This window comes from Semicossyphus pulcher, unplaced genomic scaffold (assembly GCF_022749685.1).
Source record: "Semicossyphus pulcher isolate SPU_LCO1_2020_fin unplaced genomic scaffold, fSemPul1.0.p SCAF_25, whole genome shotgun sequence".
In the NCBI taxonomy this organism is placed as follows: domain Eukaryota; kingdom Metazoa; phylum Chordata; class Actinopteri; order Labriformes; family Labridae; genus Semicossyphus; species Semicossyphus pulcher.
This window is the reverse complement of record NW_027211699.1, coordinates 8,686,663-8,714,363: the sequence shown is the minus strand read 5'-3', so window position 1 is coordinate 8,714,363 and position 27,701 is coordinate 8,686,663. Positions and strand designations below refer to the sequence as shown.

General features: G+C 44.1%; 1 protein-coding gene across 1 annotated transcript in view; it reads right to left on the bottom strand.

Moving 5' to 3' along the window:
• prr36b (proline rich 36b) overlaps window positions 1–21,125 on the bottom strand; it is a 29,721-nt gene extending 8,596 nt beyond the window's left edge. Inside the window, exons 1-3 of the mRNA XM_069676026.1 lie at window positions 20,807–21,125; window positions 5,076–5,798; window positions 4,631–4,709 (exon numbers count right to left, since the gene is read on the bottom strand). Of these exons, the coding sequence (XP_069532127.1) occupies window positions 4,631–4,709; window positions 5,076–5,691 (695 nt within the window). The 5' untranslated portion in view covers window positions 5,692–5,798; window positions 20,807–21,125. The remainder of the gene's footprint in view (window positions 1–4,630; window positions 4,710–5,075; window positions 5,799–20,806) is intronic.
• Between the last annotated feature and the right edge of the window lie 6,576 nt (window positions 21,126–27,701).

Sequence of the window (27,701 nt, the reverse complement as noted above, 5' to 3'; positions counted from 1 at the left end):
GTCCCTCCTTGCGATTCATTCCCATTAAGTCCATTTGGTAATTGGCTCTGCGGCTGTACATCTATACATCACGGCAGAGAGGGACTGCATCACAGAGCCGTCGGCCACACCCAGAGCAGCACGCGAGATTTACAGCCTGCGCAACATGTCGTCTGCTTCATGCTGGACTGTGAGCCGTGTCTGGGGCACAGACCATGAATACTGCTCGCCACACACACACACACAAGTGCTGGACCATTACATCAGCTGTAATTTGTTAGATCATGAGGAGGGTTGCACTCAGTCGCTGCAATAAAAATTCATCATCCCTGAGGGACCATCAATGAGGAAAACAGCATGACTAATATGGGAACATGGATGGCTCAGGGGATGGCGGAAAAGAGACGGCAAAAATGAAAAACCACCTGACCGCCCGACAGAAAACACGTCCCATTTCCTCCTCTGGACTGAATACCCTTCCTCTGTCCTCTGATCTACTATAGTGCAATATTCCCCTCTGTTTCACACAGAGATACCCTCTGGTCCTCTGCTTCTTATTTCCACCTCTGCCTCCCCCTCTCTCTTTCTCACACACACACACACAAATGCAAGCACACAGCTCTCACACTCTGCATGCACAGCCTTCACACTCTATGTATCTCTGGCAGCAGTGATGGAAGCTCAGCAGGGACACATGACTTATTCAGCCACGTAGCTTCCATACTCCACTGCCACCATTTTTGTTTCACTTCACTCGGCTGCATCCAAAGACAGCAGGGCAGGCAGGAGGAAGCAGCTCAGCGGCACGTGTGCCTGTACCACGTGCTCAGCAGGCTAGCACGTACGCCTCCCTTCCCCCTTTACCTCTACATCATACTGAGTTATATACCAGCAAAAGAACACATGCTCTGCATCCTAATTACACACATGCTCTGCTCATACTCTGCATGTGAACAGCACATACATGCACCTATATAATGAACACACAGCGTGCTGTCCTGTCCTGTTGGGCTGTTCGCATGCAGCAATAGCAGTCATCAATTATCAATGCATAACTGGACACAAATCATCCTCACAGCTGGAGGAGAAAAGGCAAGAACTGGTGCAAATTAATGCACACATGCCAACACTGTTAGACTGTTAGTATACATCGCAGCACCCATACACATCCTGATACCTATAAGCCCACAGTTACACACTAATCAGGCTCAAACACTTCCTGTCACAAGCCGCTTGCTGTAGCCAATCGGCTTCAAACAGCCCACACAAAGTGCATCTTTCTTACACCTCAAGGTGTACGGTGAAAACACTTTTTATAAACTTAAACTTTGGAGCCAGTTTGAAGTCTGTTTCATAAACTGTCAGACAGGAGCTTTAATGAAGAGTCACTGGCAGCAACAACTAAAAAAGCTAATTTAATTTAGCGAGGAGGAACAAACCACTTTGGTTTGAAGTTAGATTGATGCCTTAGTGAACCTGCATTTGCTCTGCACTTTATTTGTCTGATTACTGGAACCTGCTGTAGATGGAATTAAATCAACTTGGCCTGAGAGGAACACTGAGTAAATTGAGAGACCCATTGCGGGCGTGTGTGCTTGACAGCAACAGGAGACGCAGGGTGTGTCTGCACTGCCAGTTAATGTGTCTGTTGATTTCTCCACCACTCTGCTGATAGCAGACCTGCAGTGAGGACTGAGTGAAGCAGCAGAAGGACAAAATCTAATTAAAGCCCAAATTTATGGGCCTGTCAGAGCACATCACATATACAAATGCTGAAGTGCACGCACACACACACTGCACGCTCACACTTAACAAAGTATGCCTAGAAGGGTACATGGTGCTGTCAGAGGAGCCTATCGTCAGGTTGTAGCTCTCTCGTGGGGATTCATATGTAGGTCTATTGCAGCTCCATCCTTCTCTGGGCTAAACGTGTAAAACAGACTCACGCTAACACACGCACAAAAAACCTCACATAAAACTGAGTGTTGACAAATTTGCCCATCTTATCTCGTGAGCTCAGTCTTATTTAAAAGCCTGAATATTCACTTGAAAGAGTTTTATGAGTGAAACGAGGCGTGCAGAGGAGCATGAGCTCTTCACGGGCCGAATCATACATTTCAACGTCCTACACAAGAGGAAGCGACGGGTTTATTCAAAACCACATTAAAAGGCTTCTGACTCCTGTAACCGTAACGCCTACAGGGGAGGCAGGCCAAAGAGTACCAAAGAGTGATGACTGTGACACTGTGTCAAATTACTAGGGATGGGTATCGTTAAGATTTTAACGGTATTACTACTCTTATCGATACTGCTTAACGATCCGGTACTTTAACAGTACAGAATAAAGATTGTTTTATTTTCTAAAATGTAAAATAAACAATTATTAACAGCAAAAGAAACAGCAGAACAAATCACTTTCATAGACTCCAATGTTGTGATGATGGAAATATAAAAACAAATTGGCTGACTGGTAGTGGGCAGGGCTTATCAATTAACCCCGTTCGTCATGTGTGCTAAGTTTGCTGTGTAACAGCGTCCAGTGAGAAGCGTGCCGCATGTCTCTGTCTGTATATGAGACACTTCAGACAGCTGTTTGGACAGACCGCTCGTGTTTTCGCCCTTACAAGCACAAGTGTTGTAACGACTATCGACGGCATCGACTCTGGTGAAGTGTAACCTCACTATTGAACGTTTAGTTCTCTCTGCCATCGTCACGAGCAGGATCTCTTTTGTGCTCGCGCATGTGTGTGTGTGTGCACGCTGTAGTGAGTGTGAGAGAGAGCTGCACTCGCCCCTCGCACACAGGCTCCGCGAGAGAGATCTCTCTTCTGGATTGGAATATGCATCACAGACGAATGTCTTAATCTTATTTCAGATTAGAAACGATTGCTGAGCTTAAATTTGCAAGATAATGTTTTTGTAGCAATAATAAACAGGAAATTAATTTTCTTAATTTCTCCAGAACCGGTAACGTTTCAGTACCCATCCCTACAAACAGTAAGAACATGTTCAATATCAACTACTCTTATAATTACTTATTAAACACAGAAAACCATGAGCTAAATCAACAATGTGGTGTTGACCAAGCAGCAACTTTCAGTGTAGATAAATAAAGCCAATGCAGAAGTGCTGCACTACCTCGAATGGCCACTTGAGGCTGCCTCCAAAAGTGAGTCAATCCCCATTGGGTCTCATATTAAAATGCCAAACTCACAGCAGATTTAAACATGTTAAGAAACTGAGGGAAAACGTCTCATGGTGCTGATTCAGATTGCAGATTTTACTTTGTGGTATCTTATTTTGAAAGAAATGTGGGGATTCATTCACTGCAGAAAACTGGCAGAACATGAGCCAGGTTATGATGAATGAAGTGACCAGTGTTCATAAAGGTGCACAATGAGGGCACTGTACTCAAGTGGCGATTATCAACATGCCCTTTGGTAATACTTTTTAATGAGATGTTTGTACATCAACCATTAAAGCTGTAATCTGAGCGTAATCTCCCACAATCCAGCTGCTACCCGAGGCACATGGAGGGTGGAGGAGGCAGGGGACCTAAAACACGTTGCTGTCAGGTTGGAGAAAGTGGCGGGAAATGTATTAAAAATAAGGAAACATTTATAAGATTTTGTGTTTTGTAAATGTAAGTGCTGTAATCTATAAACGCCATGAACTCACATCAATGTAAATCTACTGTTTGTGATTGATCTCCCAGTTTGTTTGTTATATTTTGCGACAAATGGTTCAAACTTTTTGACCTGATTCTGACGTAACGTTGTGTCTGCACACATGAATACCAACAGTGACGAATCACATTGTACCTACTATGGAGGCAAAACGGTGAGGACCAAAGAGGCTTTTGCTGTGACAAACAAACAAACAAACAAGAATAAGAAGATGCAGGATAAGCCCTGCTAAAGGAGCAGTCAACAGAATCCCAAAGCCGCTATCTGATCAGGATCTCCGTCTGATACAAAGGTCTCCTTCAGCCGCCTCTCTTGCTCTATCACGTAATCACCTCAGGACCCAACGCCATACACATGGTGAGACTCAGGTGAGGATTGCACAACTCACGTGCTCCCACTGAAGAGTCAAAAACATTAAGTTCACTTCAGTAAATTCTTCTCAGCTGCACCTCCCCTCTCCAAACTGCACTCCTTCCCAAAACTTGTCTTATTAATAATGCTGCTGTATAATGCTGCTCTGCTGAAGCCCTGCGAGGCATTCCTCCAAGGCCTGTTCTGACATTGCCTGTTGGCCTACTTATACGCGGCTCTTCGAAGACTCTATGTGGAGGATCATTGTCCCTCATTCCTCAAGGGTGGTTTTTCTTAAACAGGGTCTTCTTTGAACCTGTAGCCAACTGAAGCCCTTTGAACCAACGGATTATCACTGGCACTGAGGAGCCTTATAATGCTGAACTTAATCCTTATAATTTGTATCTATTATGCAGTTTATTTGGATTTTCTGTTGCTTTCTTGCTGATTTACAAGCAAATTATTTGAAAGGTTAACATAAGGGTCGCCTGGAGGATGTCTGAGAAGAGAACCAATTGCAGACAGCTTCCTACAGACGCGCATAAAATCTCTTTCAATCTCTTGTGTAAACACGCTCCAGCAAGGCTTTAATTCTGCCCAAATGTCACACCTACCTGGTTGTCTTAGAAAGAGGGGGTTTGGGTGGGGCTGCAGTGCCTGGCCTGGTGGGAGCTGCAGAGGCGGGCTTTGGAGCTGGAAGGAAGGGGAGAAAAGTTAAAAGTCATGCTAAGAAGATTAATGACAGCATGATATAGTGTAGTGTAATATAATGACATACATCCCAGATGTCGGTCAGGCAGTATGTCTCTCATACAGTATGTCATAAGGATCTAGGGCAAATGTATGTCTTGATTAGCAGCCACTCTGGTGTGTCTAATCCATGTGTTGAATCCATCCTATGTGCATCTATGCTTGTCGCTTGTCATCACATTACACTGAACACTCCTCATTAGAGTCAGAGCTGTGAAAACATGTCATGCTTGACTTGCTGTGAATCCCTGCATCCTGACTTTTCTAACTGACCTCGACTTTTTGTTTCCCGATGACATTTTCACAAACCTGCGGGTTTCTTGGCAGCAGCCGCGGCGGTGCCGGTTTTGACACCGTTAGCGGTTGTGGATGGTGTCTTCTTCGCCGCTGTTGTTGTTCCGGTCATCGACTTTGCACCATTGGTGGCCGCCCCTGTGGCTTTCTTCTCACCCACTTTGCTCTTGGGTGCTGGAGCTGCAGTCGTGCATTTTTTGGTAGGAGCAGGAGTCGGGGTGATCTTTTTGACCGCTGCAGGTGGGGTCTTCTTGGCCACTTCGTTGGTCTGGGGTTTGGACACGCCATTTGAGAGACGGCTCTGTGATGTGTTGGTCCGTGAGCCAGGTGCCGGCTTGGTCGGGCTGGTGGTGCCAGGTTTTGTCTTGGGTGTGGCCTTGTTGGTGGTCTTGGCTTTTGGGTCTCCTGAGGTCTTGCTGCTGGTCTTGGCAGCTGGGGCGTCCTTGGCCTTGTCCGGCTGTGGTTCCACCTGGCCCACCTCTCCAGCAGGCTGCTGCGGCACCTCCTCCTCTGCTGGACTGGCGGCCTGGTTTGGCTCCTGTCCCACAGCAGGTGCTCCCTCATTTACTGGATTGGATTCCAATGTTTCCATTGGCTCCAGCGCTGCCGTGGTAACCCCATCCGGCTTCATCTCCCCTTGAGTGGTAGTGGTCCGTCTCTGCGGGGCAGGGATGGTTGACTTAAATCTCACAGGATGGCCACAGGTCTACAGGCTTTCTGGAGACAGCACGGTCTGATCTGGAGAGACAGGATGACAAACAGTACAACACAGTCAGTCATCAGCAAGATCAGACATGAAGAGCAGTCTGCTGTCTCTCCAATCAGTGCACAGAGGCCCAGGAATGTTGTTAGCCCTGGGAGTGAGATAAAGATTTGTCCTCTATCTTCTTACAGCCTCGACATCGGGCACACACAGAATATCTTTGTGCAGGCATCCAAAAGTTAGAGGATAAACTAGCTGTAGGACAGAAATGAAACAGGACGCACCATGTTCATGCAAAGGAGACTGAACTGCTGCATAAACCAAAGACAGGCCTGGAGCCTCTGTAGGACAGTGTTATACAAGAAAAATAAATCCCATTCATAAGTAGTGCTAAGAGGGGAAATTTAGACAAACAACAATTAAACCCTTTTCAGATTATTTGCATGTGTTCGGTCTTGGGGTCCCAATGGGAGGGGCCGGGGAGGACAGCAGGAAACATCACATTCTACAAATAGCCTACATTAATTTCAATGCTGATTGCAGTGCAGAGGCAAACGGTCCCCTCTGTGCCACTAAAAAGCTCAGTGACACACTTGGCCAGCGTAGCTGCGGCCGTTTTTTTTTCCTTTGGTACAAAATGGCATCAGAGTCACTAGTGTGGAAGACTAGTTTTATAGTACACTTAAGGGAGTGCAAAAAGCCTTAGCACGCACATTGCATACACTCATGTATATGCAGAAAAGTTTCACCTGTAATAATAAGATGCACCCTTTTAAGCTGCACATGGATGATAAACGCTAAGGAAGCCTGCTTCACATCATTAGACTAAAATGGCTTTAAAAAGAAAAGTAGGGTGAGGTGGGAAAAAGGCTTGGATGTATTTGTTAAGTGGGTCAAGCATGTACAATAAACGCAGGGACGGGCAGACAGTTTGACTCAGAGGCCACAAACAGAGCAGTCACAGACATGAGCAACTGAGGACTGGAAGTAGGACGTGAAGCATATGAGGCCTGCTAAGGGCAACCATCTGTAATACGAGCTGTCACACCATGTCTGCATCAATATTAGACAAATGTCTCCAAGTTTGTTTCCGCAGTGACATTGAAACGGAAGGATGAGAGGAGAAAGATAGGTTTTTAGAAGTTAAGAGGAGCTGGGAGGGAAGTGGGGGGGAAGTAGCAGGAAACTGGCTTGTCAAAGTTTATAAACAGAGCGAGGAGTCGGCTGTGCAGGACGTGGAGCGCTGAGACAAACTCTGAGGCAACACAGAGGCCAGCCCAGAGGAAGAGGCTTGGCCTGGGGAGCATGAGAACACAAAGAGGAGGTGGGAGAGAGAGAGAGGAGACGGGGAAAAAACAAGACATAAAATGAGCTCACTATTGGCCGATGTTTGCTGGTCTAACTCTAAAATCCAGACATCACTAGTCATCCTAGTTTCCACTGACCTTAACTTGGATGCACACACTCACTGTCCTATTTCTAGAAGAGCACAGACATCATCTTTATGCCGCTGTTTTGTTGGAAACAATTCCCGCACACGCTTTCTTTCCCTCTTCCGTCATCCTTTAGTCATCCTCTAAATTAAATCGCACATGCAAAAAGGCTGTCTTTCATTCTCCACTGATCCTCCCTTTCTCCTTTCCTTTTTGCTCTCCTCGATTTCTTTCCTTCCCCTCTGCTACCATCCTTCCTCCATCCCTCTGTTCTCTGTTTGCCTTTGCACAGATGGCCGGAGCAGCTGAGCAGGGCCAGAGGGGGAAAGAGAGAAACTGAGAAGGAAATAAGCATGTATCCCAAACAACACATAAGACCGGATACACGCAGCTAATGCAACAGGCCGCCACCCACAACAACCGGAGAGGGTGAGAGGGAGCTGACGGGCAGCGATTCGTGCCGCACCCTTCAGTCACACAGGGTTTTTAAATGCCAGTGAGGCTGAAAATATAGACAGTTGGCTTAATTATGCTACTATCCAAAAACCTGTCACAGCTTTGAGGAGAGAGGGAAGACACTGGTGTGAGTGAGGAAGAGAGAAAAGAGACACTGAGATGGAGAGTTAAAGATTCCCATATTCCAACCTGCGGATCAGACTTCCTCATTTATTTAAGCTCTGAACTCATCTTAAGGATCTTAATTCCTAAAATGCATCTTGAAGAGAGAGAAGAGGCTTGCCGGAGTGAGCGAAGATGCACAGACTTTGAGGAAGTCTTTATGGCATCTGTGACATAGAGAAGATACGCGACACACTGGAATAAAGAAAGCATAAATAAATAAATTTAAAAAAGATGTCATGGATGTTTTGCTCATGACACGGAGATGATAAAACAGAGCAGTAGGGCAGACGATGCAGCTGTGCCACACACAATACTGAGTTGATGTTGCTTTAAAATGACAGCTCTGAAGCACGGATGTCTCTCTCCTCGTGTCTCTTCCTCGCCTTTTTTGCTCGCATATCAGGTGGAAAGGACTCAGACGTGAGGAGAGGAGACAACAACAAGAATAGACTAGAGGATGTACAGAGTGAGAAAGGAGAAGAGGCTTTCATCTCCCGGAGCAGGTGACAGGAAGTTATTTCGAACGACTTTTAGCACAGGATGCATGGGGCCATCTGCAGCAGGACAACACGCTAAGTGGCAAATATGTTGTTCTTACACGTCAAACTCCACCCACTGGGTAAACCAAACAAGAGGACACCACTGTTTGACTAAGACCCGGTACAGCTACAATCCCCGTGACCTATATCAACCAAGCCGTGAACAAGGAAACACAACCAATCATTACTCCCTCCTCTTTTCAGACTCTGATGTTCTGCAGTTCCCACAGCAGACTTAAGAATCTGGCCAGGCAGTTAATTTCTCTGTTCCTCTCCAAAGTACCCTGCACTGCTGACGTGTGTGTCTGTGTGTGTGAGAGAGAGAGAAAGAGTGATAAATCCTGATTGCACGGCCACAGCCAGAAGAACATTTCTCTTCCTCCTGCAAGTCCTCAGACAGCTGTGAGATTGCACATCTCTGTTGCTCGCTAGCCCGGCCCTACGTCATTACGGCCATCAGTCAGCGGTTAAAGCATAAACAGGCAGGAACCAGCGGATCATACTTTTTATCTGCTCTCCACAGAAACTGGAGACAGGGAGGGCTCAGGACACACTGAGACACTTTAACTGTTTCAGCAGCCAAATAAACACAGATGACGGTTATGACTTTGTGCTTACTACACACAATTGACCCTGCACATACATATTTTACGATTAAACCTCGCTGATTGCATCTTTCACAGTTTTTTTTAAGCTAATTTTATGTCTTTGCTTATAAAGATGGCAGCGGTTAGTGTCAGAAACAGTGGAAGAGAGATTGGGGATGACAAGCGACGAAGGGCCGAGGCCGGGAGTCAAGCCTCTGTACATGGCTGCCGATTTAACCGCTGAGCTAAACCGCCGCCTCTTTCACACTTTTTAAACATTTGGGATTCAGTAATTGTGGCCACCATACTATGTACAAGCTACTATGTATATGTTTATATTTTTAAGGCTTTGTACAAACACCTGATTGTTGCTTCAATGTGTTTCAACTGCTTAATATTATCTTCATCTACATCCTTAAATACTGCGGCACTCTCACCTGACACAACTTAACCCTATTAATTAAACGTATTACAGGTTGTCATTTAACATAATTAGATTGAGAAGTTAGTCACTTAGACTGATTTAAACATGTATGTATATTATTATGAATATTATAGAGTGCATATAAAAAACAAAGCCAGTTTAGCCAGAAAGCTATATTACAGGGTACTACAAATTTAAATCAAGTTAAGACCATAATAAATAGTATTTTCTGATTAAAACAAGCTTAACTTGCTGATATTATTTGGGTTCAGGCAGCATTCTAAGCATGTATAGCTGAATGTAAAAAGGGATCGTGGAATATTACTGTTTATTAGCCATATTAACATCCTTGAAGGAGTATTTTCTCTTTCACAGTAAGGGCACAAACTATTTTGTGCACATAAATGGAGTCATTATGATGTTACTGTTAGAGTATCGAGTTTCATGGGAAAGGCAAAACGTTGCCACACTGGTGACTCAGGGAAACGGGAGGATTTTCCAGCTCTGTTGAACTTTTTTCCATCGTTTCTCTCACAAATGAAACTTGAGGGGCATAAATAGGCAGGAGTGGAGAGAGAAGCAAACTGACACATCGCTGATCCTGCTTAGGAGTTTAAATCGTGACACCCTTACTTGGAAGGGCAGATATCTGGTGACATTTAAACACTGTGAGTGAGCCTGTTTAGAAGCTTGAGATGGTAATGATACAGACACTGTGAAGTGGAACCATGCTTTTCAAGACCTGATTACAAAAGTTAAATTTGCCACTTAATGTAATAATCTCAAAGATTTTCCTGTAAATAAAAGTCTGTTAAGTCTCTATCTATCGCCGAATGAGGTAACTCAATGGTGACTGAGCCTATGGCCCACTGATGAAAGCCTTTGCATTAGCAGTATTATTATGGACTGGGTGTCTGGTGAGACATTCATGGAAAAAATCACAAGCCCAGTTAGTGACGTGTTTTCCATCACCCAGAGAGGGTGGGTGGAGCTAAGCGGCTGCTTTTCCGGTTTCTGTTATCTACTATGGCTGAACAAACAAAGAAAAGATGGATGACTACAGATACAACTTCAACAAGAAGTGAAAATCCAAAGAAGAAGAAACAAACTCGACGCTCAGATGAAGCAAACAGTCTGAAAAGGAAAGCGACCGTCAGCCAGGAAAATCAAGAGTTACAACCGGAGCCAACCGTGGACGTCTGGTTAAATTGGGAAGTGCCGCCAAAGAGAAGAAAACTGAAATCTTCAAGATAACATCTTTAAATTCCTCAAAAAATCTTTTATATATCTATCAAAGCACAATTTTGCAGAGAAATCTTTGCACATTTGAACACAGAGCTGATAGTCAGAGCTCTAGTTTCCTTCATTATCGACTAAGCTTCACTAAAGCAACTGGGGATTAAAGTTTTACTGGATCATTGGTACCTTTACTACAGCTAATGGTGGATTACTCAGGGGGGTACGATGGGATTACATAACCATACGTTACATTATACTGTGTTAAATTGGGTTGACATTACTCTCTCTCTTCAATTATAGTATTTAAGCTCAATCGGTCGCCTCTTATCTTCCAAAGCGCAAGAATAAACCTGAAAGTGTACAATGTAAAATGTATTTATGTCATACATTTAAATTGCTTAGTTATAAAGTGTGGCTCTGGCATTTAGGTTATCCTCCTGAGGTAAAATACAATTGTCAAACCACAAGGGGCAGAGTGAATTCAATGACCTGATACATAATGGCTTGTGAGTTAGTGCAGATTTCCAGCAGCTGATTCCAGACAGATGGTCGTGTCAGCTACATTGGGTCCATTTCAAAACACTTACACAAGAGTGCAACGTGTGAAATGTTTAGAACATAAAATGGCTTAATCTGAAGAGGATTTCAAGACAAGCAACCACAGAACAGACTGCCGGTCAGCTGTCCTGACCTCCTGTGAACTGGACACGACACAAGTGTACACAAAGGATCTGGAGGAGGGTAACTACCTCAAGAGGCTGCAGTTGCTGTCGTCAGTATTCAGACAAAAACAATGGCTGCACAAAGATAATAGTAGTATAGATGTGGAGTGGGAGTCTGGCGCCAGCATCCTCCAGGTTTGGCAGATTTTTCACTGTAAAATTCTGAATGTAGTTGACTTTGCAAAAATGTGTTTGTTGGCCTCCACAATGTGTCCAAGTCATGTGGCTGCAGCTTCCAAGCAGCATCCCACTCCAAATTCCCTGCAAGCCTCATCGGTGAGCTAAACTGTCCCTGAGAACAAAGGAGAGCCACACAAACACCGAAGACTGGGGTCCAAACACTGGATCAGACAAAAACACACACACGCGCTGTTTACATGCTGTGTATGATAAAGGTTTATTCTTTTAAATGCACTTCCACAGACTAGCTCGAGTAACAGCGTCTGTTTCTTCTAGTTCAAATGGTATTGTTTGCTTCTCACACTAATTTAAACTAAACAGGATAACTCTTAAAACCTCTCTTGTGTTGATAGATTTACATGAATACATATTTGTGTATGTACAAGAACAGCATCCAGTTGTACATCTTCTATCATTACTTTATAAACGACTTTGCACTGTAAGATATTTTTAATGTTGTTGTCGTCATTACTACTCTCTCTTAATTGGCAGTAAGCTAATGATGGGCAGGCCAGCTCTGCAAGGTGAGATCATCCCTTCCTAATACCCACACCGGGACGTAAATACAATGTGTGTGTGCTCACACTTGTCTGTGCATCCCTGCTACACAGCAGTGTTGGTGCCTATACTGTCAATAACTGGAAGGCATCCAACTCCGCTGAGGGATCTAAGCTTTTCTTACTGTCTAGACACAAACATGCCGTTCTTGAATAATCAGGTCATCAGCATATTTAAACAGAAAACTGCTACTTTGACCCCCTTTTGCACCAAGTACAATCTACTATTGTGTGTGTGTGCCTGTTTAGAATACAGCAGGAGGTTACAATTAAAGCAGTGCTCACAAAAAATGCCACATCTCTGTCTCTTTTAAAGGCTATCTGTGATTCATTATGCAGTCTCAAATTAAAAGCTGCAGTGAGGGTTATTAAGCTAAATGTTAATGTCAGATCTGCTGTAGAGCCGTGGTGTGTGCTCACGTCTGATCACAGCTACAACAGTTAGAAACAAGAGACGGCTCGCCTGCTCAACACAAAGGCCTAAATCAAAGAGCCCCCACTCACTCCCTCATTTTAGCCAACCGACCGTCCAAGGACGTGTACGAATCTCTGGGAGAAGCCGGCTCTGCTTTCACAGTATACAACTGTGTACACACACATGTGCATACTGTGAGGCTTCTTCTATCCCCGGGGCCTACTTTAAATAGGAGTCAAAGCGAGGCATTGTGGGGGAAGGAGGCAGTGGCGGTGGGGTGGGGGTGGGGGTGGGGAGAAGAGATGGTAGAAAGGATGCAAAAAGAAAGTGAGCTTTTGTAGCCCAAATAAATAAACTCTGAATCATGCTCTCTCTCAAAACAAAGCTAATTCCATCATGAGAGGACAGAAGGTTTGAGCGAAGACGTCGGCAAGAGGACAGAGGAAGTTGGAGGGTCCGGTTTGGTGTTTGAAGGCACTGTTAATGAGCATCCAGTGGCCTCTGACCCTGTAATTGTCATGCTTTTATCTCAACAAGCAGCAAGCAGAAACACTGAGCTGCCATGTTTGCTCTTTGACACTGCTAATAAACCGGCATCGTTCCTCTGACGCGGCGAGGGTAGGATTACAAGGGACGTTTTGGAATGTAAAATGTCGAAGCAGGAACATGTTAGCACTATCTTGACTGTCTTTACTTGAGTATCTGTTTATCTAGACTGAAACGTTTATGTTGTACTCACTCAAAAAGATAAAATGTTTCTTTGCTAACTGATCCAATTCATCTCCATAAAAGGAGTGAAGATAAAATGTTTCTTTCTTTCTTGTTTTCATGTAAAATGGCACGACAGCTTTCAAACTCGTCTCTTCTTCTCGCAGCACAACTCTGCAACATTTAAGTAGCACTGCTTCAATAATTCACTGCGTCCTTGCTTACGGCATTGGCACACACAGGCAAGTGGGCTAATGCAAGTGGATGCAGTTTTACTTAGGATAAAATATTCTAAAATAAGGTGGATTGCATGCCTGGGTGTGTGTGTGTGTGTGTGTGTGTCACTCCCCCTCTTTGCAAGGAGGAGAATGTCAGATTCAAGACGCCACACGCTGGCATGGCGCCTGAGATTGTCCATTCAACCTACTCTCAATCCTAACAATAGTCTCAGTCAACCCTCCGCTTCATTTAGAGATACTTAGACCCGTGGCTTCCAGAGTAAAGATGAAATGACACCACCCACAGAAAATCCATTATATTCCTTTTAAAGGCTGTGATCATTTCACTTATTTTGTAACAGTTTTGATAATGGATTTATCTTTTCAATCACCGTTCAAGCTAATCTAAACAAAATCTCTGCTTTCAGTGTGTGTAATGTAAGAATCTGCAGCGTTTCTCTGGTTTTTAGCATCATATTTTTGGGTTTTGTGCAAAAACTGACATTTTGAAGATGGCATTATCTAACACGCACTCTTAACGTCATCGTATACTCACATTTTCGTCATTTTAAAGATTGGAAATTGGAAATGGCCTTATGTGGTGCAGCGTCAAAAAACTGGCTCCCTAAACAAAATGCTAAAAGCAGGTACAGTATCTGTACACGAAATATTTCATCAGCAACTAGTAGCAATGAGAGAGATTCACCTTCACTTCTTAGAGAACTGAATCTAAAGTAAAGATGTGCAGCAGTCGCCCCCCACCACTGAATATTTCATCTACTCTGCCAAATCTGGGCAAAACACCAACAACAGATTCAACATCTGCCATCACCCACAGGTATACACAGTTAGAGCACAAGAAATACAGTGTCAGATCTGCAGTCAATGCGGACATGTATACGAGACTCTTGGTTATCAAATAAAGCCGTCCCTTCTAGTGGTTCAGCATCACAGCAAACCCTTTAAACCACTGACTCTCTGTATCGTGACACTTAATGGGATGGTTCTCTGCATGTCACCGCCTCTTCCTCAGCTCACATCATCACAGCTCGCTGCGCATCTCCAGAGGACACTCAAGTCTCTAAGAGCCACCCATGAGACGAGAGGCTGATTATTACCAAACACATCCCTGATGAGGACGGAGGAGGAGAAATGATGGTTGTGTTATGTGTGGGAGCCGGAAGCCGAGAAGCTTTGACAAGGGTTGGGTTGGCTGTGGTCATTTTAGGAGGGAGTTGTATCATTTTCTGCCTGTCATGCTGCTGCTCCTGTATTGTACAACAGTGTAGAGGAAAAAATGACTCCCCAACAACAAGAAAAAAATTATAATTGGGTAGGTATCGCCCAAACCAATACATGACACCCTGGTAAATCCAGCTGGGAGTTACCAGAGCGGCCGCTGCCTCCATCAGCTTGATGCTAATCACAGCTCACACATTCCACAAACACCCCCGACCTGAGGTCAGGAAACCGCCTCTGTCCTGCACACAAATAAACTCCAAACAAAGCCCGCTGCGCTCCATGGCCTTCCTCACAGTGGCTGAGCGAGCTGGGGAGAGAGGGAGAGAAAGGCAGGGTGGACCCGAACAAAGAGGCGGAGAGGGACAGAATTCTGAATCTAACTGTCTTTACCCTACTTCACATCACATGTAGTTTCTTGACAGCGATTTAAAACATATATTGTACTGTAGTATCTTGACCATAAAGCTCCTTGAGCATCACTACCTTTGTTTTTCCAGAAGAATATTAGCTGTGATATCATTAATAATAGGAAAGGTAATATTAACAAATGATGGAGGTTTTCGTTCCCTCATAAAGAGCAGAGGAACTGTGGTTATTAGCCCTGAGTAATGTCTCCTTCAGGCAGCATACAGCCCAATTAACCTCCATCCAAAAACCTGAGGCATAAGCACCCACTCCTCCTCGATGGCTGTCAACGTACAGAACTCCCTGAAGGCAACACAGATCAATACCCAGATCCTCTCTCATCTCAACAATCCCTCTTAGAGAGATTATAAAGGTAAATCAAACAGTAAAGTAATAAAAGTTTAAGGGACATATCACACAAAATGTGACATGAAAATTCAAAATACACATAAAAACAGGAATGAACTAAAAATAAACGTGCAAATATGGCAGCAAGTGCCAAAAGCTATCCCGACCTACCTCTTACAGACTGTAAGGACAAAACAAACAACCACACCTTTCTCTTGCTGATCGTCAAGTGATCTCCCTAATGGTGCACAGTACCTTCATTCCTAGCAATTGATCTTGATGAATCAATAGGCTGCTGGGATGCTCAATAAGACGAACTGAGTCAGAACAAAGGCCCGACTGAGAGGAAGGAACAGTCTTATTGTGTCTCCTGTTGTACTTGGCTGCTGGCGTGTGTGAGAGAAACAGCAACAGATTGTGTGACAGACACCTGGATCACAGAAACATGTGATCAGAGAGGCTGGCACTAATCCTAAGGAGCTCCGCACCAAGATTTTACAATGTCCTCAAGAGAAAACAGGACGGAAATGAAGGTGTTAAAACACTTAAAAAACATGCGTATTTGTTGCAATTACATTTCTTATTGTAATAAAATAACAATGAATCTGTTGCAAATGGCGGAGAATAGCAATGCATGCCCAATTTGGGGCTGTACATTGTATATGTTCGCACCACCCCCCTCCTTCCAACTAGCACCATACAATCTGATACACACACCACATACAAACACTCAGGCCCCGTCCTTCCCATGGTGCGTCCAGCTCGGAGAAACTCTCCCCCCTGGGGACGGGCAGATTAACACATGACAGAGCTTGTTAACCCTGGACAAAGAGAGATGCTAATCTTGTACAGTCGGCCTTGACCGTCCTCAAACAGTACACAGACACAGCTACAGAGAGGGACAGAGAGAAGCCCAAGAAAGACAAGAATGAGCGACGGAGGGATACGCAGCAGTAACAGAGGCGTCAGTATGTCCCAGAAACTAGACAATACTGCGGGGAGGCACGGGCGAGAGGGTCCATCAGCCCTAAAACAATAAGGGCAGACACAGAGCCCGACTACAAACAAGCCTCCAACGGCAAGGGCCCGACTGCAGCCTGGCTGAGCTCCACTGCCTGCAGGGACGACCAGCAGGGCAGCGCAGAGCCCAACTGTGTGAATATTGATCACACAGGAGGAAGTGGCGGAGCCAAGTTGCAGCTCCACAGATGGAAAGGACAGGGACAGACAGAGGAAGTGCATTAGTGAGGCAGAGTCCTCTGATGCTGTTAGCTCTCTCCCCTGGGAGATAAGAGAGATAGTAGTGACAAGGTTGTAGGATGGGACAATAAAAAGAGGGTGGGGGGGCAAAAGGGGACTGAGACAGTGGGTAAGCAAGAAACGGCGAGACAAGAAGAGAGATAGAGGACCCAGCAGACTGGCTACACAGAAATTAAGGCTAATTTGTAACTGAAGAGCTGCTGGAACGTCTCCATAATGGGCCGTCGGCCCACAAACAAGCTCCTCTCTGGGGGTAAATGAGATCAGGCCGGCCTACGACCAGCTGGTGGCTCGGATCAATGACACCAGATAGAGCTCACACAGCGACGGAGGAAGAAGGCAGAAACGAGGCATCTGGACAGGATGGCAGAAGAAACACACCCGAGAGGCTTCACCGTCCTCTTTCTCTCTTGAGCTTTTGCACCGGGGCACGGCCGTTCACACGCAACGTACAAGTGGAACGATTGTGTACATTGTAAGAGGATTATGTCGTCCTGTTAGAAGTGGAACAAGGCACGTTCCACGTCTATGATGCCTTTTTATGGTAGCTAACAAATACATTGAACCAGGAGGAACTGATATTTGGTACAGCCCTACAGCTGCCTATGGTAAAGGGAGTTTATCATGCTGTCAGCACTGTGTTGGGCAGAGATGCCGTTCATTCCACATGGGACTGTGGTCAGGGCAGGTTATGGGTTGCCTCTGTCATAAGTATGACCACATCTGCTACTGAGCCTAGAAAATGTCCATGCAAGGTGCAACACGCTGACATGGGCCTGGGAGATATGGCAAATAATATGATCACAATATTTTTTGCTATATTGATCAATATCTATATTTACCACAAGATATACATATTAACAAGGTTGCCTAGTCTGAGGAGGCCTAATGAAACCAGACAGTTAATTAGTTTAACTTTAAAATGTAGTTTATTAACTAAGCTAAAGTTGTCCATCATGATGTAAGGCTCTACTGTTTTTTAGTCAAGATATTAAAACCATCAAAAACAAAAACAAAGCAGTTTCAGGTTAAATATTCGGGAATCTGATATCGGAAGGGTGGCATGCAGAGCGGCTGCTAACATTAGCTTAGCTTGTTTTTTGGTTAGAATTGTCCACTGAGGGGGATGCTGCGACATCCCCTTTCTTCACCAGCAGCTCCAACACACTTTGCAGTGGAAGGGGGTGCGCACTCAGCCGTGTTCTTCGTGTGCCAGCAAAATACTTCAGACTCACTGGCTGTGTCGCTGTTTTTACTGTGTGATAGGCTTACATAGCAATCTATATCGAGTCCAAAGATTATCACCTATATCAACGTAATTATTAACACAATCCTCTGTCGAGATTGTGTTATCACCCAGCACTATATTGACACAAATATCATTGGGCCACGGGTGGTAGAGCTAACCATTTAACTGAGAGATCAGCCACTGTTTTGGACCATTTGTAACATCTCAAGGCTGCTTTACACCAAACAATCGGGCACCAGTGATACTGTGCCATGAAAATTTGGTGTTGAAGCCTAGCAACACGGCTGTGAACCATATCCATTATCCATCCTCCCACCAGAGGAATTCAGAGCGTCCAAACACAGCAAATTACTGCAGCTGCTGGCAAATACAGTCTCAAAACTGCGCCGCCAGCTGCCAACTGCGTGCCCTGACAACTGTGACTGGGTGCACAGACGACAGCACAGTTTATCTCCACTTTATCTTCACTGCGGTGTCGGGGGCAGTTTCTTAAAGCCTCAATCACCCAGACAACAGAGAAACAACGGACACAGGAATATTCAGCCAAACTTACAGTGTCTGTTGTTGTTTTGGATAATCTCTAAACAAGAAACTATTGTGCTGTTGTTGCCTGGATTAGAACAAGGCTTGTGATGAAGGTGGTAATTTTTTAATAGCACAAAGACGTGCGAGGGTCAAAGGTTCAGGCTGGAGTAAGCCGGAGGACCAGAGGCCAGGCCTGCCCTTGTCACAACTGAGAAGTTCAGAGCTGGGGGCAGATCTCATTCTGAGTCACACAGCCACCCAACACCAGTCCTGAGGCTGAAGGCAGGCTGACACACAGGGCTATTAAAGCCACAATCAGCTCTCCCCTTATGTCTGAGGCAGTCGAGAGGGCAGAATAGGTTATTAGAGATTAAACTGCCCTAAAACAGACTTATGAAAGACATTCAATGTGAAAATATTTTTTGACGACAATGGAAGAGGCATTTTATTATACAGATTCTCGTTATCACGCAGCTATAATTGCAACTAAGAAGTGTCATCATCATTATCAATTAATTACATTTCGGAGCAGACGCAGACATATTTTTATTATCTGCTTCTCTGAGAACCATTTTCTTGATAAATTCCTTTCTTGCTTTGTCCGTGAAATGTCAGTAAATAATAAAAAATGCCTCCCAGAATCCAATGTGCCATATTCAAATAGTTTATTTAATCTGACCAAAAAATCCATAAATGAACCTGTAAGGATATTATGCGCAAGAAACACCTGTGATTCTTGACCATCCAACAGATCTGCTAGTGACAGGAGACAAAGTGATGCACCCTTTTAAATCACCCTCACAGCAACAAAGAGAACATGAAACTATGCTGATATCCGGAATAGGAAGGAGATGAACTGACCCATTTTTACACATATTTTCGACCAATTAAATTATCCTGCTTCATTCATTTATATATGGTCCCTGACAAATCCTCTGCGCACACAAATTCTCCCCAGGCAGTAATCCACATACTCCAACCAAAAATCTTTTTAAGACCATCTTAAATAACATCATAAAAAAAAAAATGGCAGCTGAATTTAATTTCATATGATTGCATTAGACTGCCTCCATTTTCCTGCCACATCCACCAACACTGTGAGTCAGCCATTCTCTCATCTTTGTACATAGGGAGGCGGACTAGCTGATGGCTAAGCCCACTTCTGATTTAAGAATCCTGGAGAGCCTGAAAGCCCTGCATGGCCCAGCCTTAGAAGTGCTCATATTAGTCGCCCCGGGATGCCATTTACTAAGGATGACATCAATACTTCATGGTCGATGGCTACACATTATTGACCGACACATGCCCACTGTGGCCACAAAGATTGAGACAATTGTGTGGCCATCTGAGGCACCTTGGGGGGAGGAGAAAGGGGCTGTGGGCGAAGGATAAAGATTTTCAATGCTTGCATGTTTGCAGTTTATTAAATGCTCTCGGCCAGGCTTTGGGAACTGGCAGTCTTTTCTCCTCCCCATTGTTCTACAGAGGGGAGTGTAATCTGTCTTGTTGCACTCACTCACCCACCAAACAGAGCAAGTGAAGGAGCAGCTACAGGCGCCTCCAGCTTTAACTCTCACACCACAATAGCTGATCACTTTTAAGGGTAACATTAATCAACACGGATTAGATGCTAGTTTGAGTCTGTGCACAGCCATACTGAGATTTTTTTCACACTTCCTTCAGGGGAATATTACAGCTCAGCTTCATCATGACACAAATGGCCCACAGTTATTCTGTTTAGCTGACGAGAAAACCGAGTGGGCATCTGCACAATTATTAGGGCTTAATTTGCCGGTTCTTCCCCCCTGAGGCGGGTGAAACATTTCTCAGCACTTGGCCCATCACAGAACAATGGGCATCCGCGACGGAGGATGGAGAAGGAGGGGAGATAAGGAGGTAAAAAAAAAGTTGAGGGAGGGAAAAGGCAGACAAAAACGTTCACACAAAGAGGTAATACTTTCTGAAATTAAGAAACAGCATATATTAAATGCAATTTATCTGGTTTGTGTTAGCCTAACAGGTCTGTTCAGCACTTCAGGCAACCATGCAGCCTGCCACCGCCCCATCAGCCCCTTTCAACAGGAATCTAACAGAGCCTGAAAAAGAGCCGATAATCGACAAAACATGGTGTGATACTAAAACAAAACCTCTTAGACGTGTTTAACGTAGCAGAAATATTAACTCACACAAAGAGACATTAGAATTACGACGTACTTAAGTGTAAAGAAGAAGTAATGACACGGTAAGTACAACTAAGACTCTAACGTCTGTAACGGTTATAACGTTTACTTTAAAATAGAACGTTAATTAGCCGAGCAGTTACAAACTGATGTTAGCATGCTAGCTAAAGCTAAAACAATCTCCCCCTTACCAGTCAGTGCAGCGGCGTGCTAGCAAAATCCTCTCCAGCTACGCCCTGTGTTAGCAGTACAGACCCCGACTGAATCCTCGAGTCCGAAAAAAAGAAAGTGAAGACAAAAATGAACCGGGAGAAAACGGGAAGGATATCGTGGGAGAGCTGAGCGGAGCGAATCGAGCCGAGCCAACGGACAAGAAACTTCTGAGTCTCGAGCGCCGTATTTCTCAAGTGATGCGCGTTCACTGAAAGGATGAAAGGAGTAGAATGACGCTTCATTCCACTCACACACACACATACACACACACGCGCGCACACACACACACACACACACACACACACACACACACACACGATAGTAGACCGGTGAACGAATGGATGGACAGGCGGAGGAGAGGACAGGGCTGCCGCCGCCTTCAAGGACTGCTCAAAATGTCGGAGTAATGAGAAGTCTACATTTTTGAAAGACACCGGATATTTGTATGCGGTTATAGCAGTAAAATCGAAATTTTTCTGAGCCAGTAGGTTATGTACATAAGGTAGGATTATACATAGGGCAGGGTGATATGGCCAAGATCCTATATCTAGGATAGATTTTTCATATCTCGATAATGATATATATGACGATATAGCATGCTTTCTGGTAATTTAACAAATAATTAGTCCATAAGAAATGATCACATGGTAAAGCCTATTTTTTTTATTAAATACTTGACAAATAAAAATATTGCCAAGCCCTACATTGAAGTGGAGCCAAAGGCTCAGGTTCTGTGTGTTTCAGTTGTTAAGATGAAACAAGTAGTTCATTAATTTGTACATAAAACCAAGCTGGTTGATAAATTAGCTATAGGAATTGCTCGATTATTTGGGCATTAATGCTTCCGATACCATAGTCATATCTGTCTGTAAGGTATACAGAAATATGAAGCCTAAAGATGGTTAGCTTAGCCTAGCATAATATCTAGGAACAGCTACCCAGGCTCTGCCCAGCACCTCTGTTAGCTAACTAATTAGCTAACACCTTCCACGTTGTTTGTCTAATCTGTAAACCAAAGTGTGAAAACAACTAATTAGCTTTTATTAGAGGGTAGGGGGGTAAAGTGGGGTTGTCTAGGTTGTCATGTCATAACATTTTATTGCCTCAACAGTTAATTGGATAATAAAAAAAGGAACTTCTAGGAACATAAGCTATTTTGGGATCCACGACTCCAGCCATGCCCAGAGGTGCTGGCATACTTAGATGTTATGCAGAAATTATTAAATCATATGATCAGTTACGCCTGTTTGACAAGTCGACATTTTCACCACAAGAAAAGCTTGTTGAAGGTGTGACAAGATAATTAAAGCAAAAATAATTATCAAAATAGGAAAGCTAAACACACACTGTTAGTCTGGTGAATTGGACAAACACTTTTATTATTTGCATAACATTAATTAAGGCTGTGCGCTCCTCCTTTTCTCTGCACTACCAGCCTGGTGACTGCACAGTAAACAAATGGTTGTTTAGTTTGTTTGGTGTGGCAACTCCTAGCACATCCTCACACCGCATAACAAGAAATTACTCGTAGAATACACAGAGGCCATGTGAAGTGATCAAAGAGAGCTGTAATTGCTTTTGGCTGGTTAAATTCTGGGTGTAACTGCTTTGATCCTACCAGATCTGGACACACAAAGAGGCATAGAAGACGATTAATTTTATTTCAGGAAACAATTTCAGAAATAGCAGTTTACTACAAGTCCCTGAAGGCATCATTCCCCACCAGCGCGCCATGCTGAAATTGAAAGGGATGAACAGCGAATAGCAGGGGGACTCTGCTTTCTCTCCACCCAGCCAATCCCCTCCCAGGCTGAGGGATTATTCAAATTAAGGATGATGTCACCTCATGCAAGTCACCCTACTCCCTCGCCCAAGTTCCTCCCGGCTGTCTGTTGCCCTCCCTTTAGGCCCCTGCACCCCCTTTTCACTCCTCTTCAAATCCTTTTCTTCCTTTCTCCATGCCCCACTGCACACACACACACACACACACACACACACACACACGCTTTAACGGTGCATTACTGCTGTCCCACATGCATCAAGTTGCCGGCATTGTCCACCCTCAGTGTGACTGTTGCATCCAGAGTTTAAAATCTATTTACTCATTACAGACCTGTTGATTGCAAACATGTAATTTGGGTTATTTTTAAAGGGATTCTGGCCTTAACAGATCAATCTCACATGTTTTAATTACAAATACGTCTATTAATCATCATATAAGATAGAAGGCCGAGCATATTTTGTGTGCTTCTTTGTCTTAAAAATTAAAATGTCCTGCAGCACCAGACTGAAGATCACAAAGAGCGGAGGCACCTGTCTGCAGGTTCAGTCTGTCACCGCCTGAGTGAACAGAGCTGAAATTGTAAATTAAAAAGGATAAACAGGCGGTGAGACATAATGATGGTAGCAGCAGTTACAGTGTGCATAGTCTCAGTCACATTCAGACATGGAGGGCGTTGTTTCTTTGCTCAAAAGCTTTTGTTTCTGTGTGCGGTGCTCCTCACCAAACTCGGCTTTTCATCAGAGACAGTCTGGGTGGGCATGCCGCCTGTCTGCCTCCCTCTCTGTCTGTCTGTCTGCTGCTCAGCTCCCGGCAGCAGCCTGCCCCTGTCTGCATGAGCCAGGCTTTTGTGTGCAGCTCTGTCGTGGACGGGCTTCTTTCATGTCCAGACTGTGGTCCGGTCGACTCTTTCCAAGTGCTGCAGAGGATTTGTTGTTTAGGCTCAGGGTGGAAATGAACGACAACAAAACAGGAACCCATATGCAGCTAACAGCATGAAAACATGTTATACTGTGGTCTATCTTTATCAGCAATGAAAACACAACTACAATACAAGACAATATACAACTGAACACGGATTAAACAGTCGGTGGAGAGGCGATTTGTTCGTACATCAGCTAATAAAATATAAAAACTCCAAATCAAAAGGCTCCTGTAAGCAGTGGATCTTATGCAGGGATAAAAAGGCAAGTATTAAGATCTTTGTGCTTTAGTTGATCATTGTGCCTCAAACAAACAAAGCTCGATGGCGTCTTCTGTCTTTGTCGACCTGGTTAAAATCCATTCAGCTCACCTGATGCCTGTCCGTCTTATCCCTACCTACCCATACATGTATATTCATCCACGGTGCCTAGATCTCTTTAAGACAAAAGCACCAACAAATTTGCAAAATGACATCAAATAAATCATGTTTAATAAGCTCCAGGTGTTGTTGCTGAAGTATTATCAAAGATCGATGTACGGGATACTGAAGGATGATTGATCTTAAGCCTTAAAAATGAATGAATGCACTTTCACCTTTAGTCTTGAACCAGGACTGTGGGACAAATATAAGGGCCTTGCTTAAAGATGTTAGGCTGTGATTCGGCTCATTAACACTTAAAAGGTCAGAAACATAGCGAGGGGCGCGACCTTTCTGTGCCTTAAAAGTAATCAGTAAATTAAGTCGCACCTGCAGAAATATTTGCAGGATTAATTTAAGATATTCAGCTAGACAGCCAGAGAAAATGTGCAGAGAAAATGAGCAGAGAAAATGAGCAGAGAAAATGAGCAGAGAAAATGCAGAAGCTGTGTGCTGAATTCAGTGGAGTGTGTGCAGGTGTGTTTGCATGCATCTGAAAGACATGGAAGGAGACCAGGAAGAGGGTGGAGACTCCGGCGGGGGTTCGGTGCCTGCTGGCTCGGACGTGTTGGCATGGTCAGCCAGGCACAACAAAGAGAGGAAGGTGTTTTTTTCACACAGGCGGTGGTGTGCTGCAGCGGAGACAGGAAGGGGCAGGGCTGTGTACCCCGCCGCACAGTTCCCCTGTTATTTATCTCATTGTTTTTTCCCCCCCAGCCCTCAGTCCAGCTGGGACAGTCACTGCACAAAAAAGGGGTCTGGCGCTCAATCAACAGTCTGCTACCTCTGACAAACTCTTACACAACATTTAATCAGCAGCAGAAACAGAGCATGAGAAACAGGCTCTGTTTCATGCAGAGTCAGACTGCACAGAGGCCCGAGTCTCCTGCTCCTCAGCCAAGACACACAAGAAAGCAGCTGGCATCCAGAGACACACCCATCACATCAGACACAGCCGCCATCTTTTATACTCACACAAACTAAACCCCTGCGAACACAATTGGCTTCATAATGCATCAGACGTGTAACACTTTGCACTCTAATAACACCGATATTTGCACCTCTAAAAGGGGCGTGTGTGCAGGAGTAACAGGCAGATACAGGTTAGCACACGTGGGTACAGCTGCTGCACAGCATGGAAGACGTGCCAGCACAGAATATCATTAACATGCACGATGCTAACGCCCCCACAGGCAACATGCGAGGGAGTACGGTGCAACATAAGAGCCTTAATGGACCGTTATTATATATCATGTATGTTCCTCAGTATACATGCAGCACAGTTTGTACAGCCTACACAGATGAGAGATGCTGATAGTGAACATTTTACATGTGTTCTGATTCCTGCTGGTTTTATCTCGTCTTTAAATCAAGGATTTATTAACCGAGTGAACATGTGAATGCCGTTAGCGAGGAGGTGAAACCAGCTGCCCGGCTGTATGGCTCCTCTGTGGGACTGTTTAATCAGCTTTAACCCTGAAACCTGATGATGTCCAGAGCAGGCCGTCTGATTGTAAGTGCTTCATCTCCGTCCTGGTAGCATCCTTGAGTAAATAATGCATGCATGTACTGAGGATATTGGACAGCTATACCACTCGTCTGCAGTAAGAGCAGTGAGTGTGCACATGCCTGCCTTGATCTTTGTCTCTTTCCTCTCTGTTCCATTTGCATCCTCGGTGCGTTTTCTTGGCCTGACCCTGAGTCTGCGTCCACTTACCTCCTGCTGAGAAGTAGTTCAGCTAATGGTAGACCTGAAGGTTAAGTAGTTTACTTACACTCAGCATTTTTTTTATCTTTAATAAAGTCAACAAACCCATCCCTGTCTTAGTGTTTCGCCCCATCCTTAAAGTACCCGTGTTACAGCTCGTCATCAATTCTTTAAGGCGGCAGGTTGTATTGATTTCCTACAGTTGGTTTGTTAATGGCTGCAGACGGAGCCTGCTCTCTCCCTCTGCTGGTGTCACACTAACACAGCACACTAAGGCCTCCTCAGCAGCATGCAAGCCAAGCTTTTTATTCTGTCCATCATTTTTATCCCAGCACACACTGCGAGAACACTGCAGAGTAAACATTGAACAGGTCCTATGCATGGAAGGCTATGAAAGAAATCCCCAAGTTTTACAGATTTTCTAGCACTAAAGAAGTGCTGTATATATATAGTTAGGGTTTTAGATATTGAATGTTTACAAAAGACATTATATATAATCATAAAAACCAAAATACAATCATGAAACTGTTTAAGAAACCTGAAAACTCAACTGCTTATAAAATGTTGTTTATAGGGCCAACATATTTAAACGGTTTGCTGCTCATCTGCAACGTCAGTCAGAGTCTGTCAGAGGCTTCTTGCTGACATTGTTGATCCCCTGACTTTCCTCTCGCTCCACCTTAAGATGACATTTGTGTTTTTGAGTGAAATGTCTCAATAACAGTTTGATTAGTTTTCACGAGAAACTCATGCATGTCCCCCTCAGGATGAATGTTATTCATGAGTTTTCGTTGTGCTCAAAAATCAGATACAATTTTCATTGTTTAAAATCTTTTTGTTGATGAACAAATGCTTTAAAGCAATGGTTCCCAACCTGGGGTCCGGGCACCCATTAGGGGGGTGCCAAAGATTGCTGAGATTTACATATGTTAAATAAAATCATTGTAAAAGCTTCATCATCAAAAGTCTGTTCAACTATTAAAATATATATTTTTTTGGTCTGCAAACTATCGGCTGATTTGTGTTCATTTTTGCCAATAAAGATTTAGATTGAATCAGTTTATTGTTTTGGTGTACGTGTGTGCGGGGTAGGGGGGCTCAGCCTTTCTTAGATACAAGCAGGGGGGGGGCTCCAAGGAACAAAGGTTGGGAACCACTGCTTTAAACTAATGTCATTCCCAGCGCAACAAGTTGCAGCCGCTGGAGCTGAGAAATAAAGCAAAGTGCCAAAAGCTGCAGTTCCTCGAGTGGCCACTAGAGGCTAGCTCCAAGAGCGAGTCGATGCCCATTAAGCTTCATGTTAAAACGGCAAACTTTGCAGCAGAATTAAATGCGTTTACAGCCTGGAACAAGCGACTGTTTTGGTCTCTGTAGCTCATTTCTCTTTCCATGACACCTGTGCAGGAGGTGAATTGTTACATAACTCATCTTTTCAAGTTGTATTAAAGCTTAAAGTTAGGCATACTCAGGGGTGTGGCCACTGTGATGGTGACATTGTAACATTTATCAATAATTGTATGGTAATATCTTTCCTTTGCATATTTCCTGTTTGTATATAATAATGTTTTTATAGTATTTTCATCGTGGCTGCTTTCAGTGTTTGACCACACCTGCTATCATAGTGCTTATGTGCCTACTGGTGTGCAAGTCTATGTGTGTGTGTGGTTTCAGGTTTTCAAAGAAGTATCACCTGTTGATTTAGACTATTGCTGTTGGTTTATGATCACCCTGCAACATTTCACATGCTTTGGATCAGCATGCTAGAATTCTTGCAAAGCATGTTAGCACGCTTATGCTAGCATTTAGTACCAAAGCACAACCTCTCTCTTCCACAAATCAGACGGCAGCACTGCTTAGTGGTTCTTAAAGAAACACTGAGCTTGTTCTGTGTGTTCAGATGGGAAACAGTGTTAATAACTAAATTGAATTGTGTTGATTATATTCTAACATTTGAGCATTTTACTATTAAATCTAAACACATGACGTTTCTGCTGTGAGGGGGAAAAAAATGTTCATACCATAACACAGCTGTGAGGTTTGTAT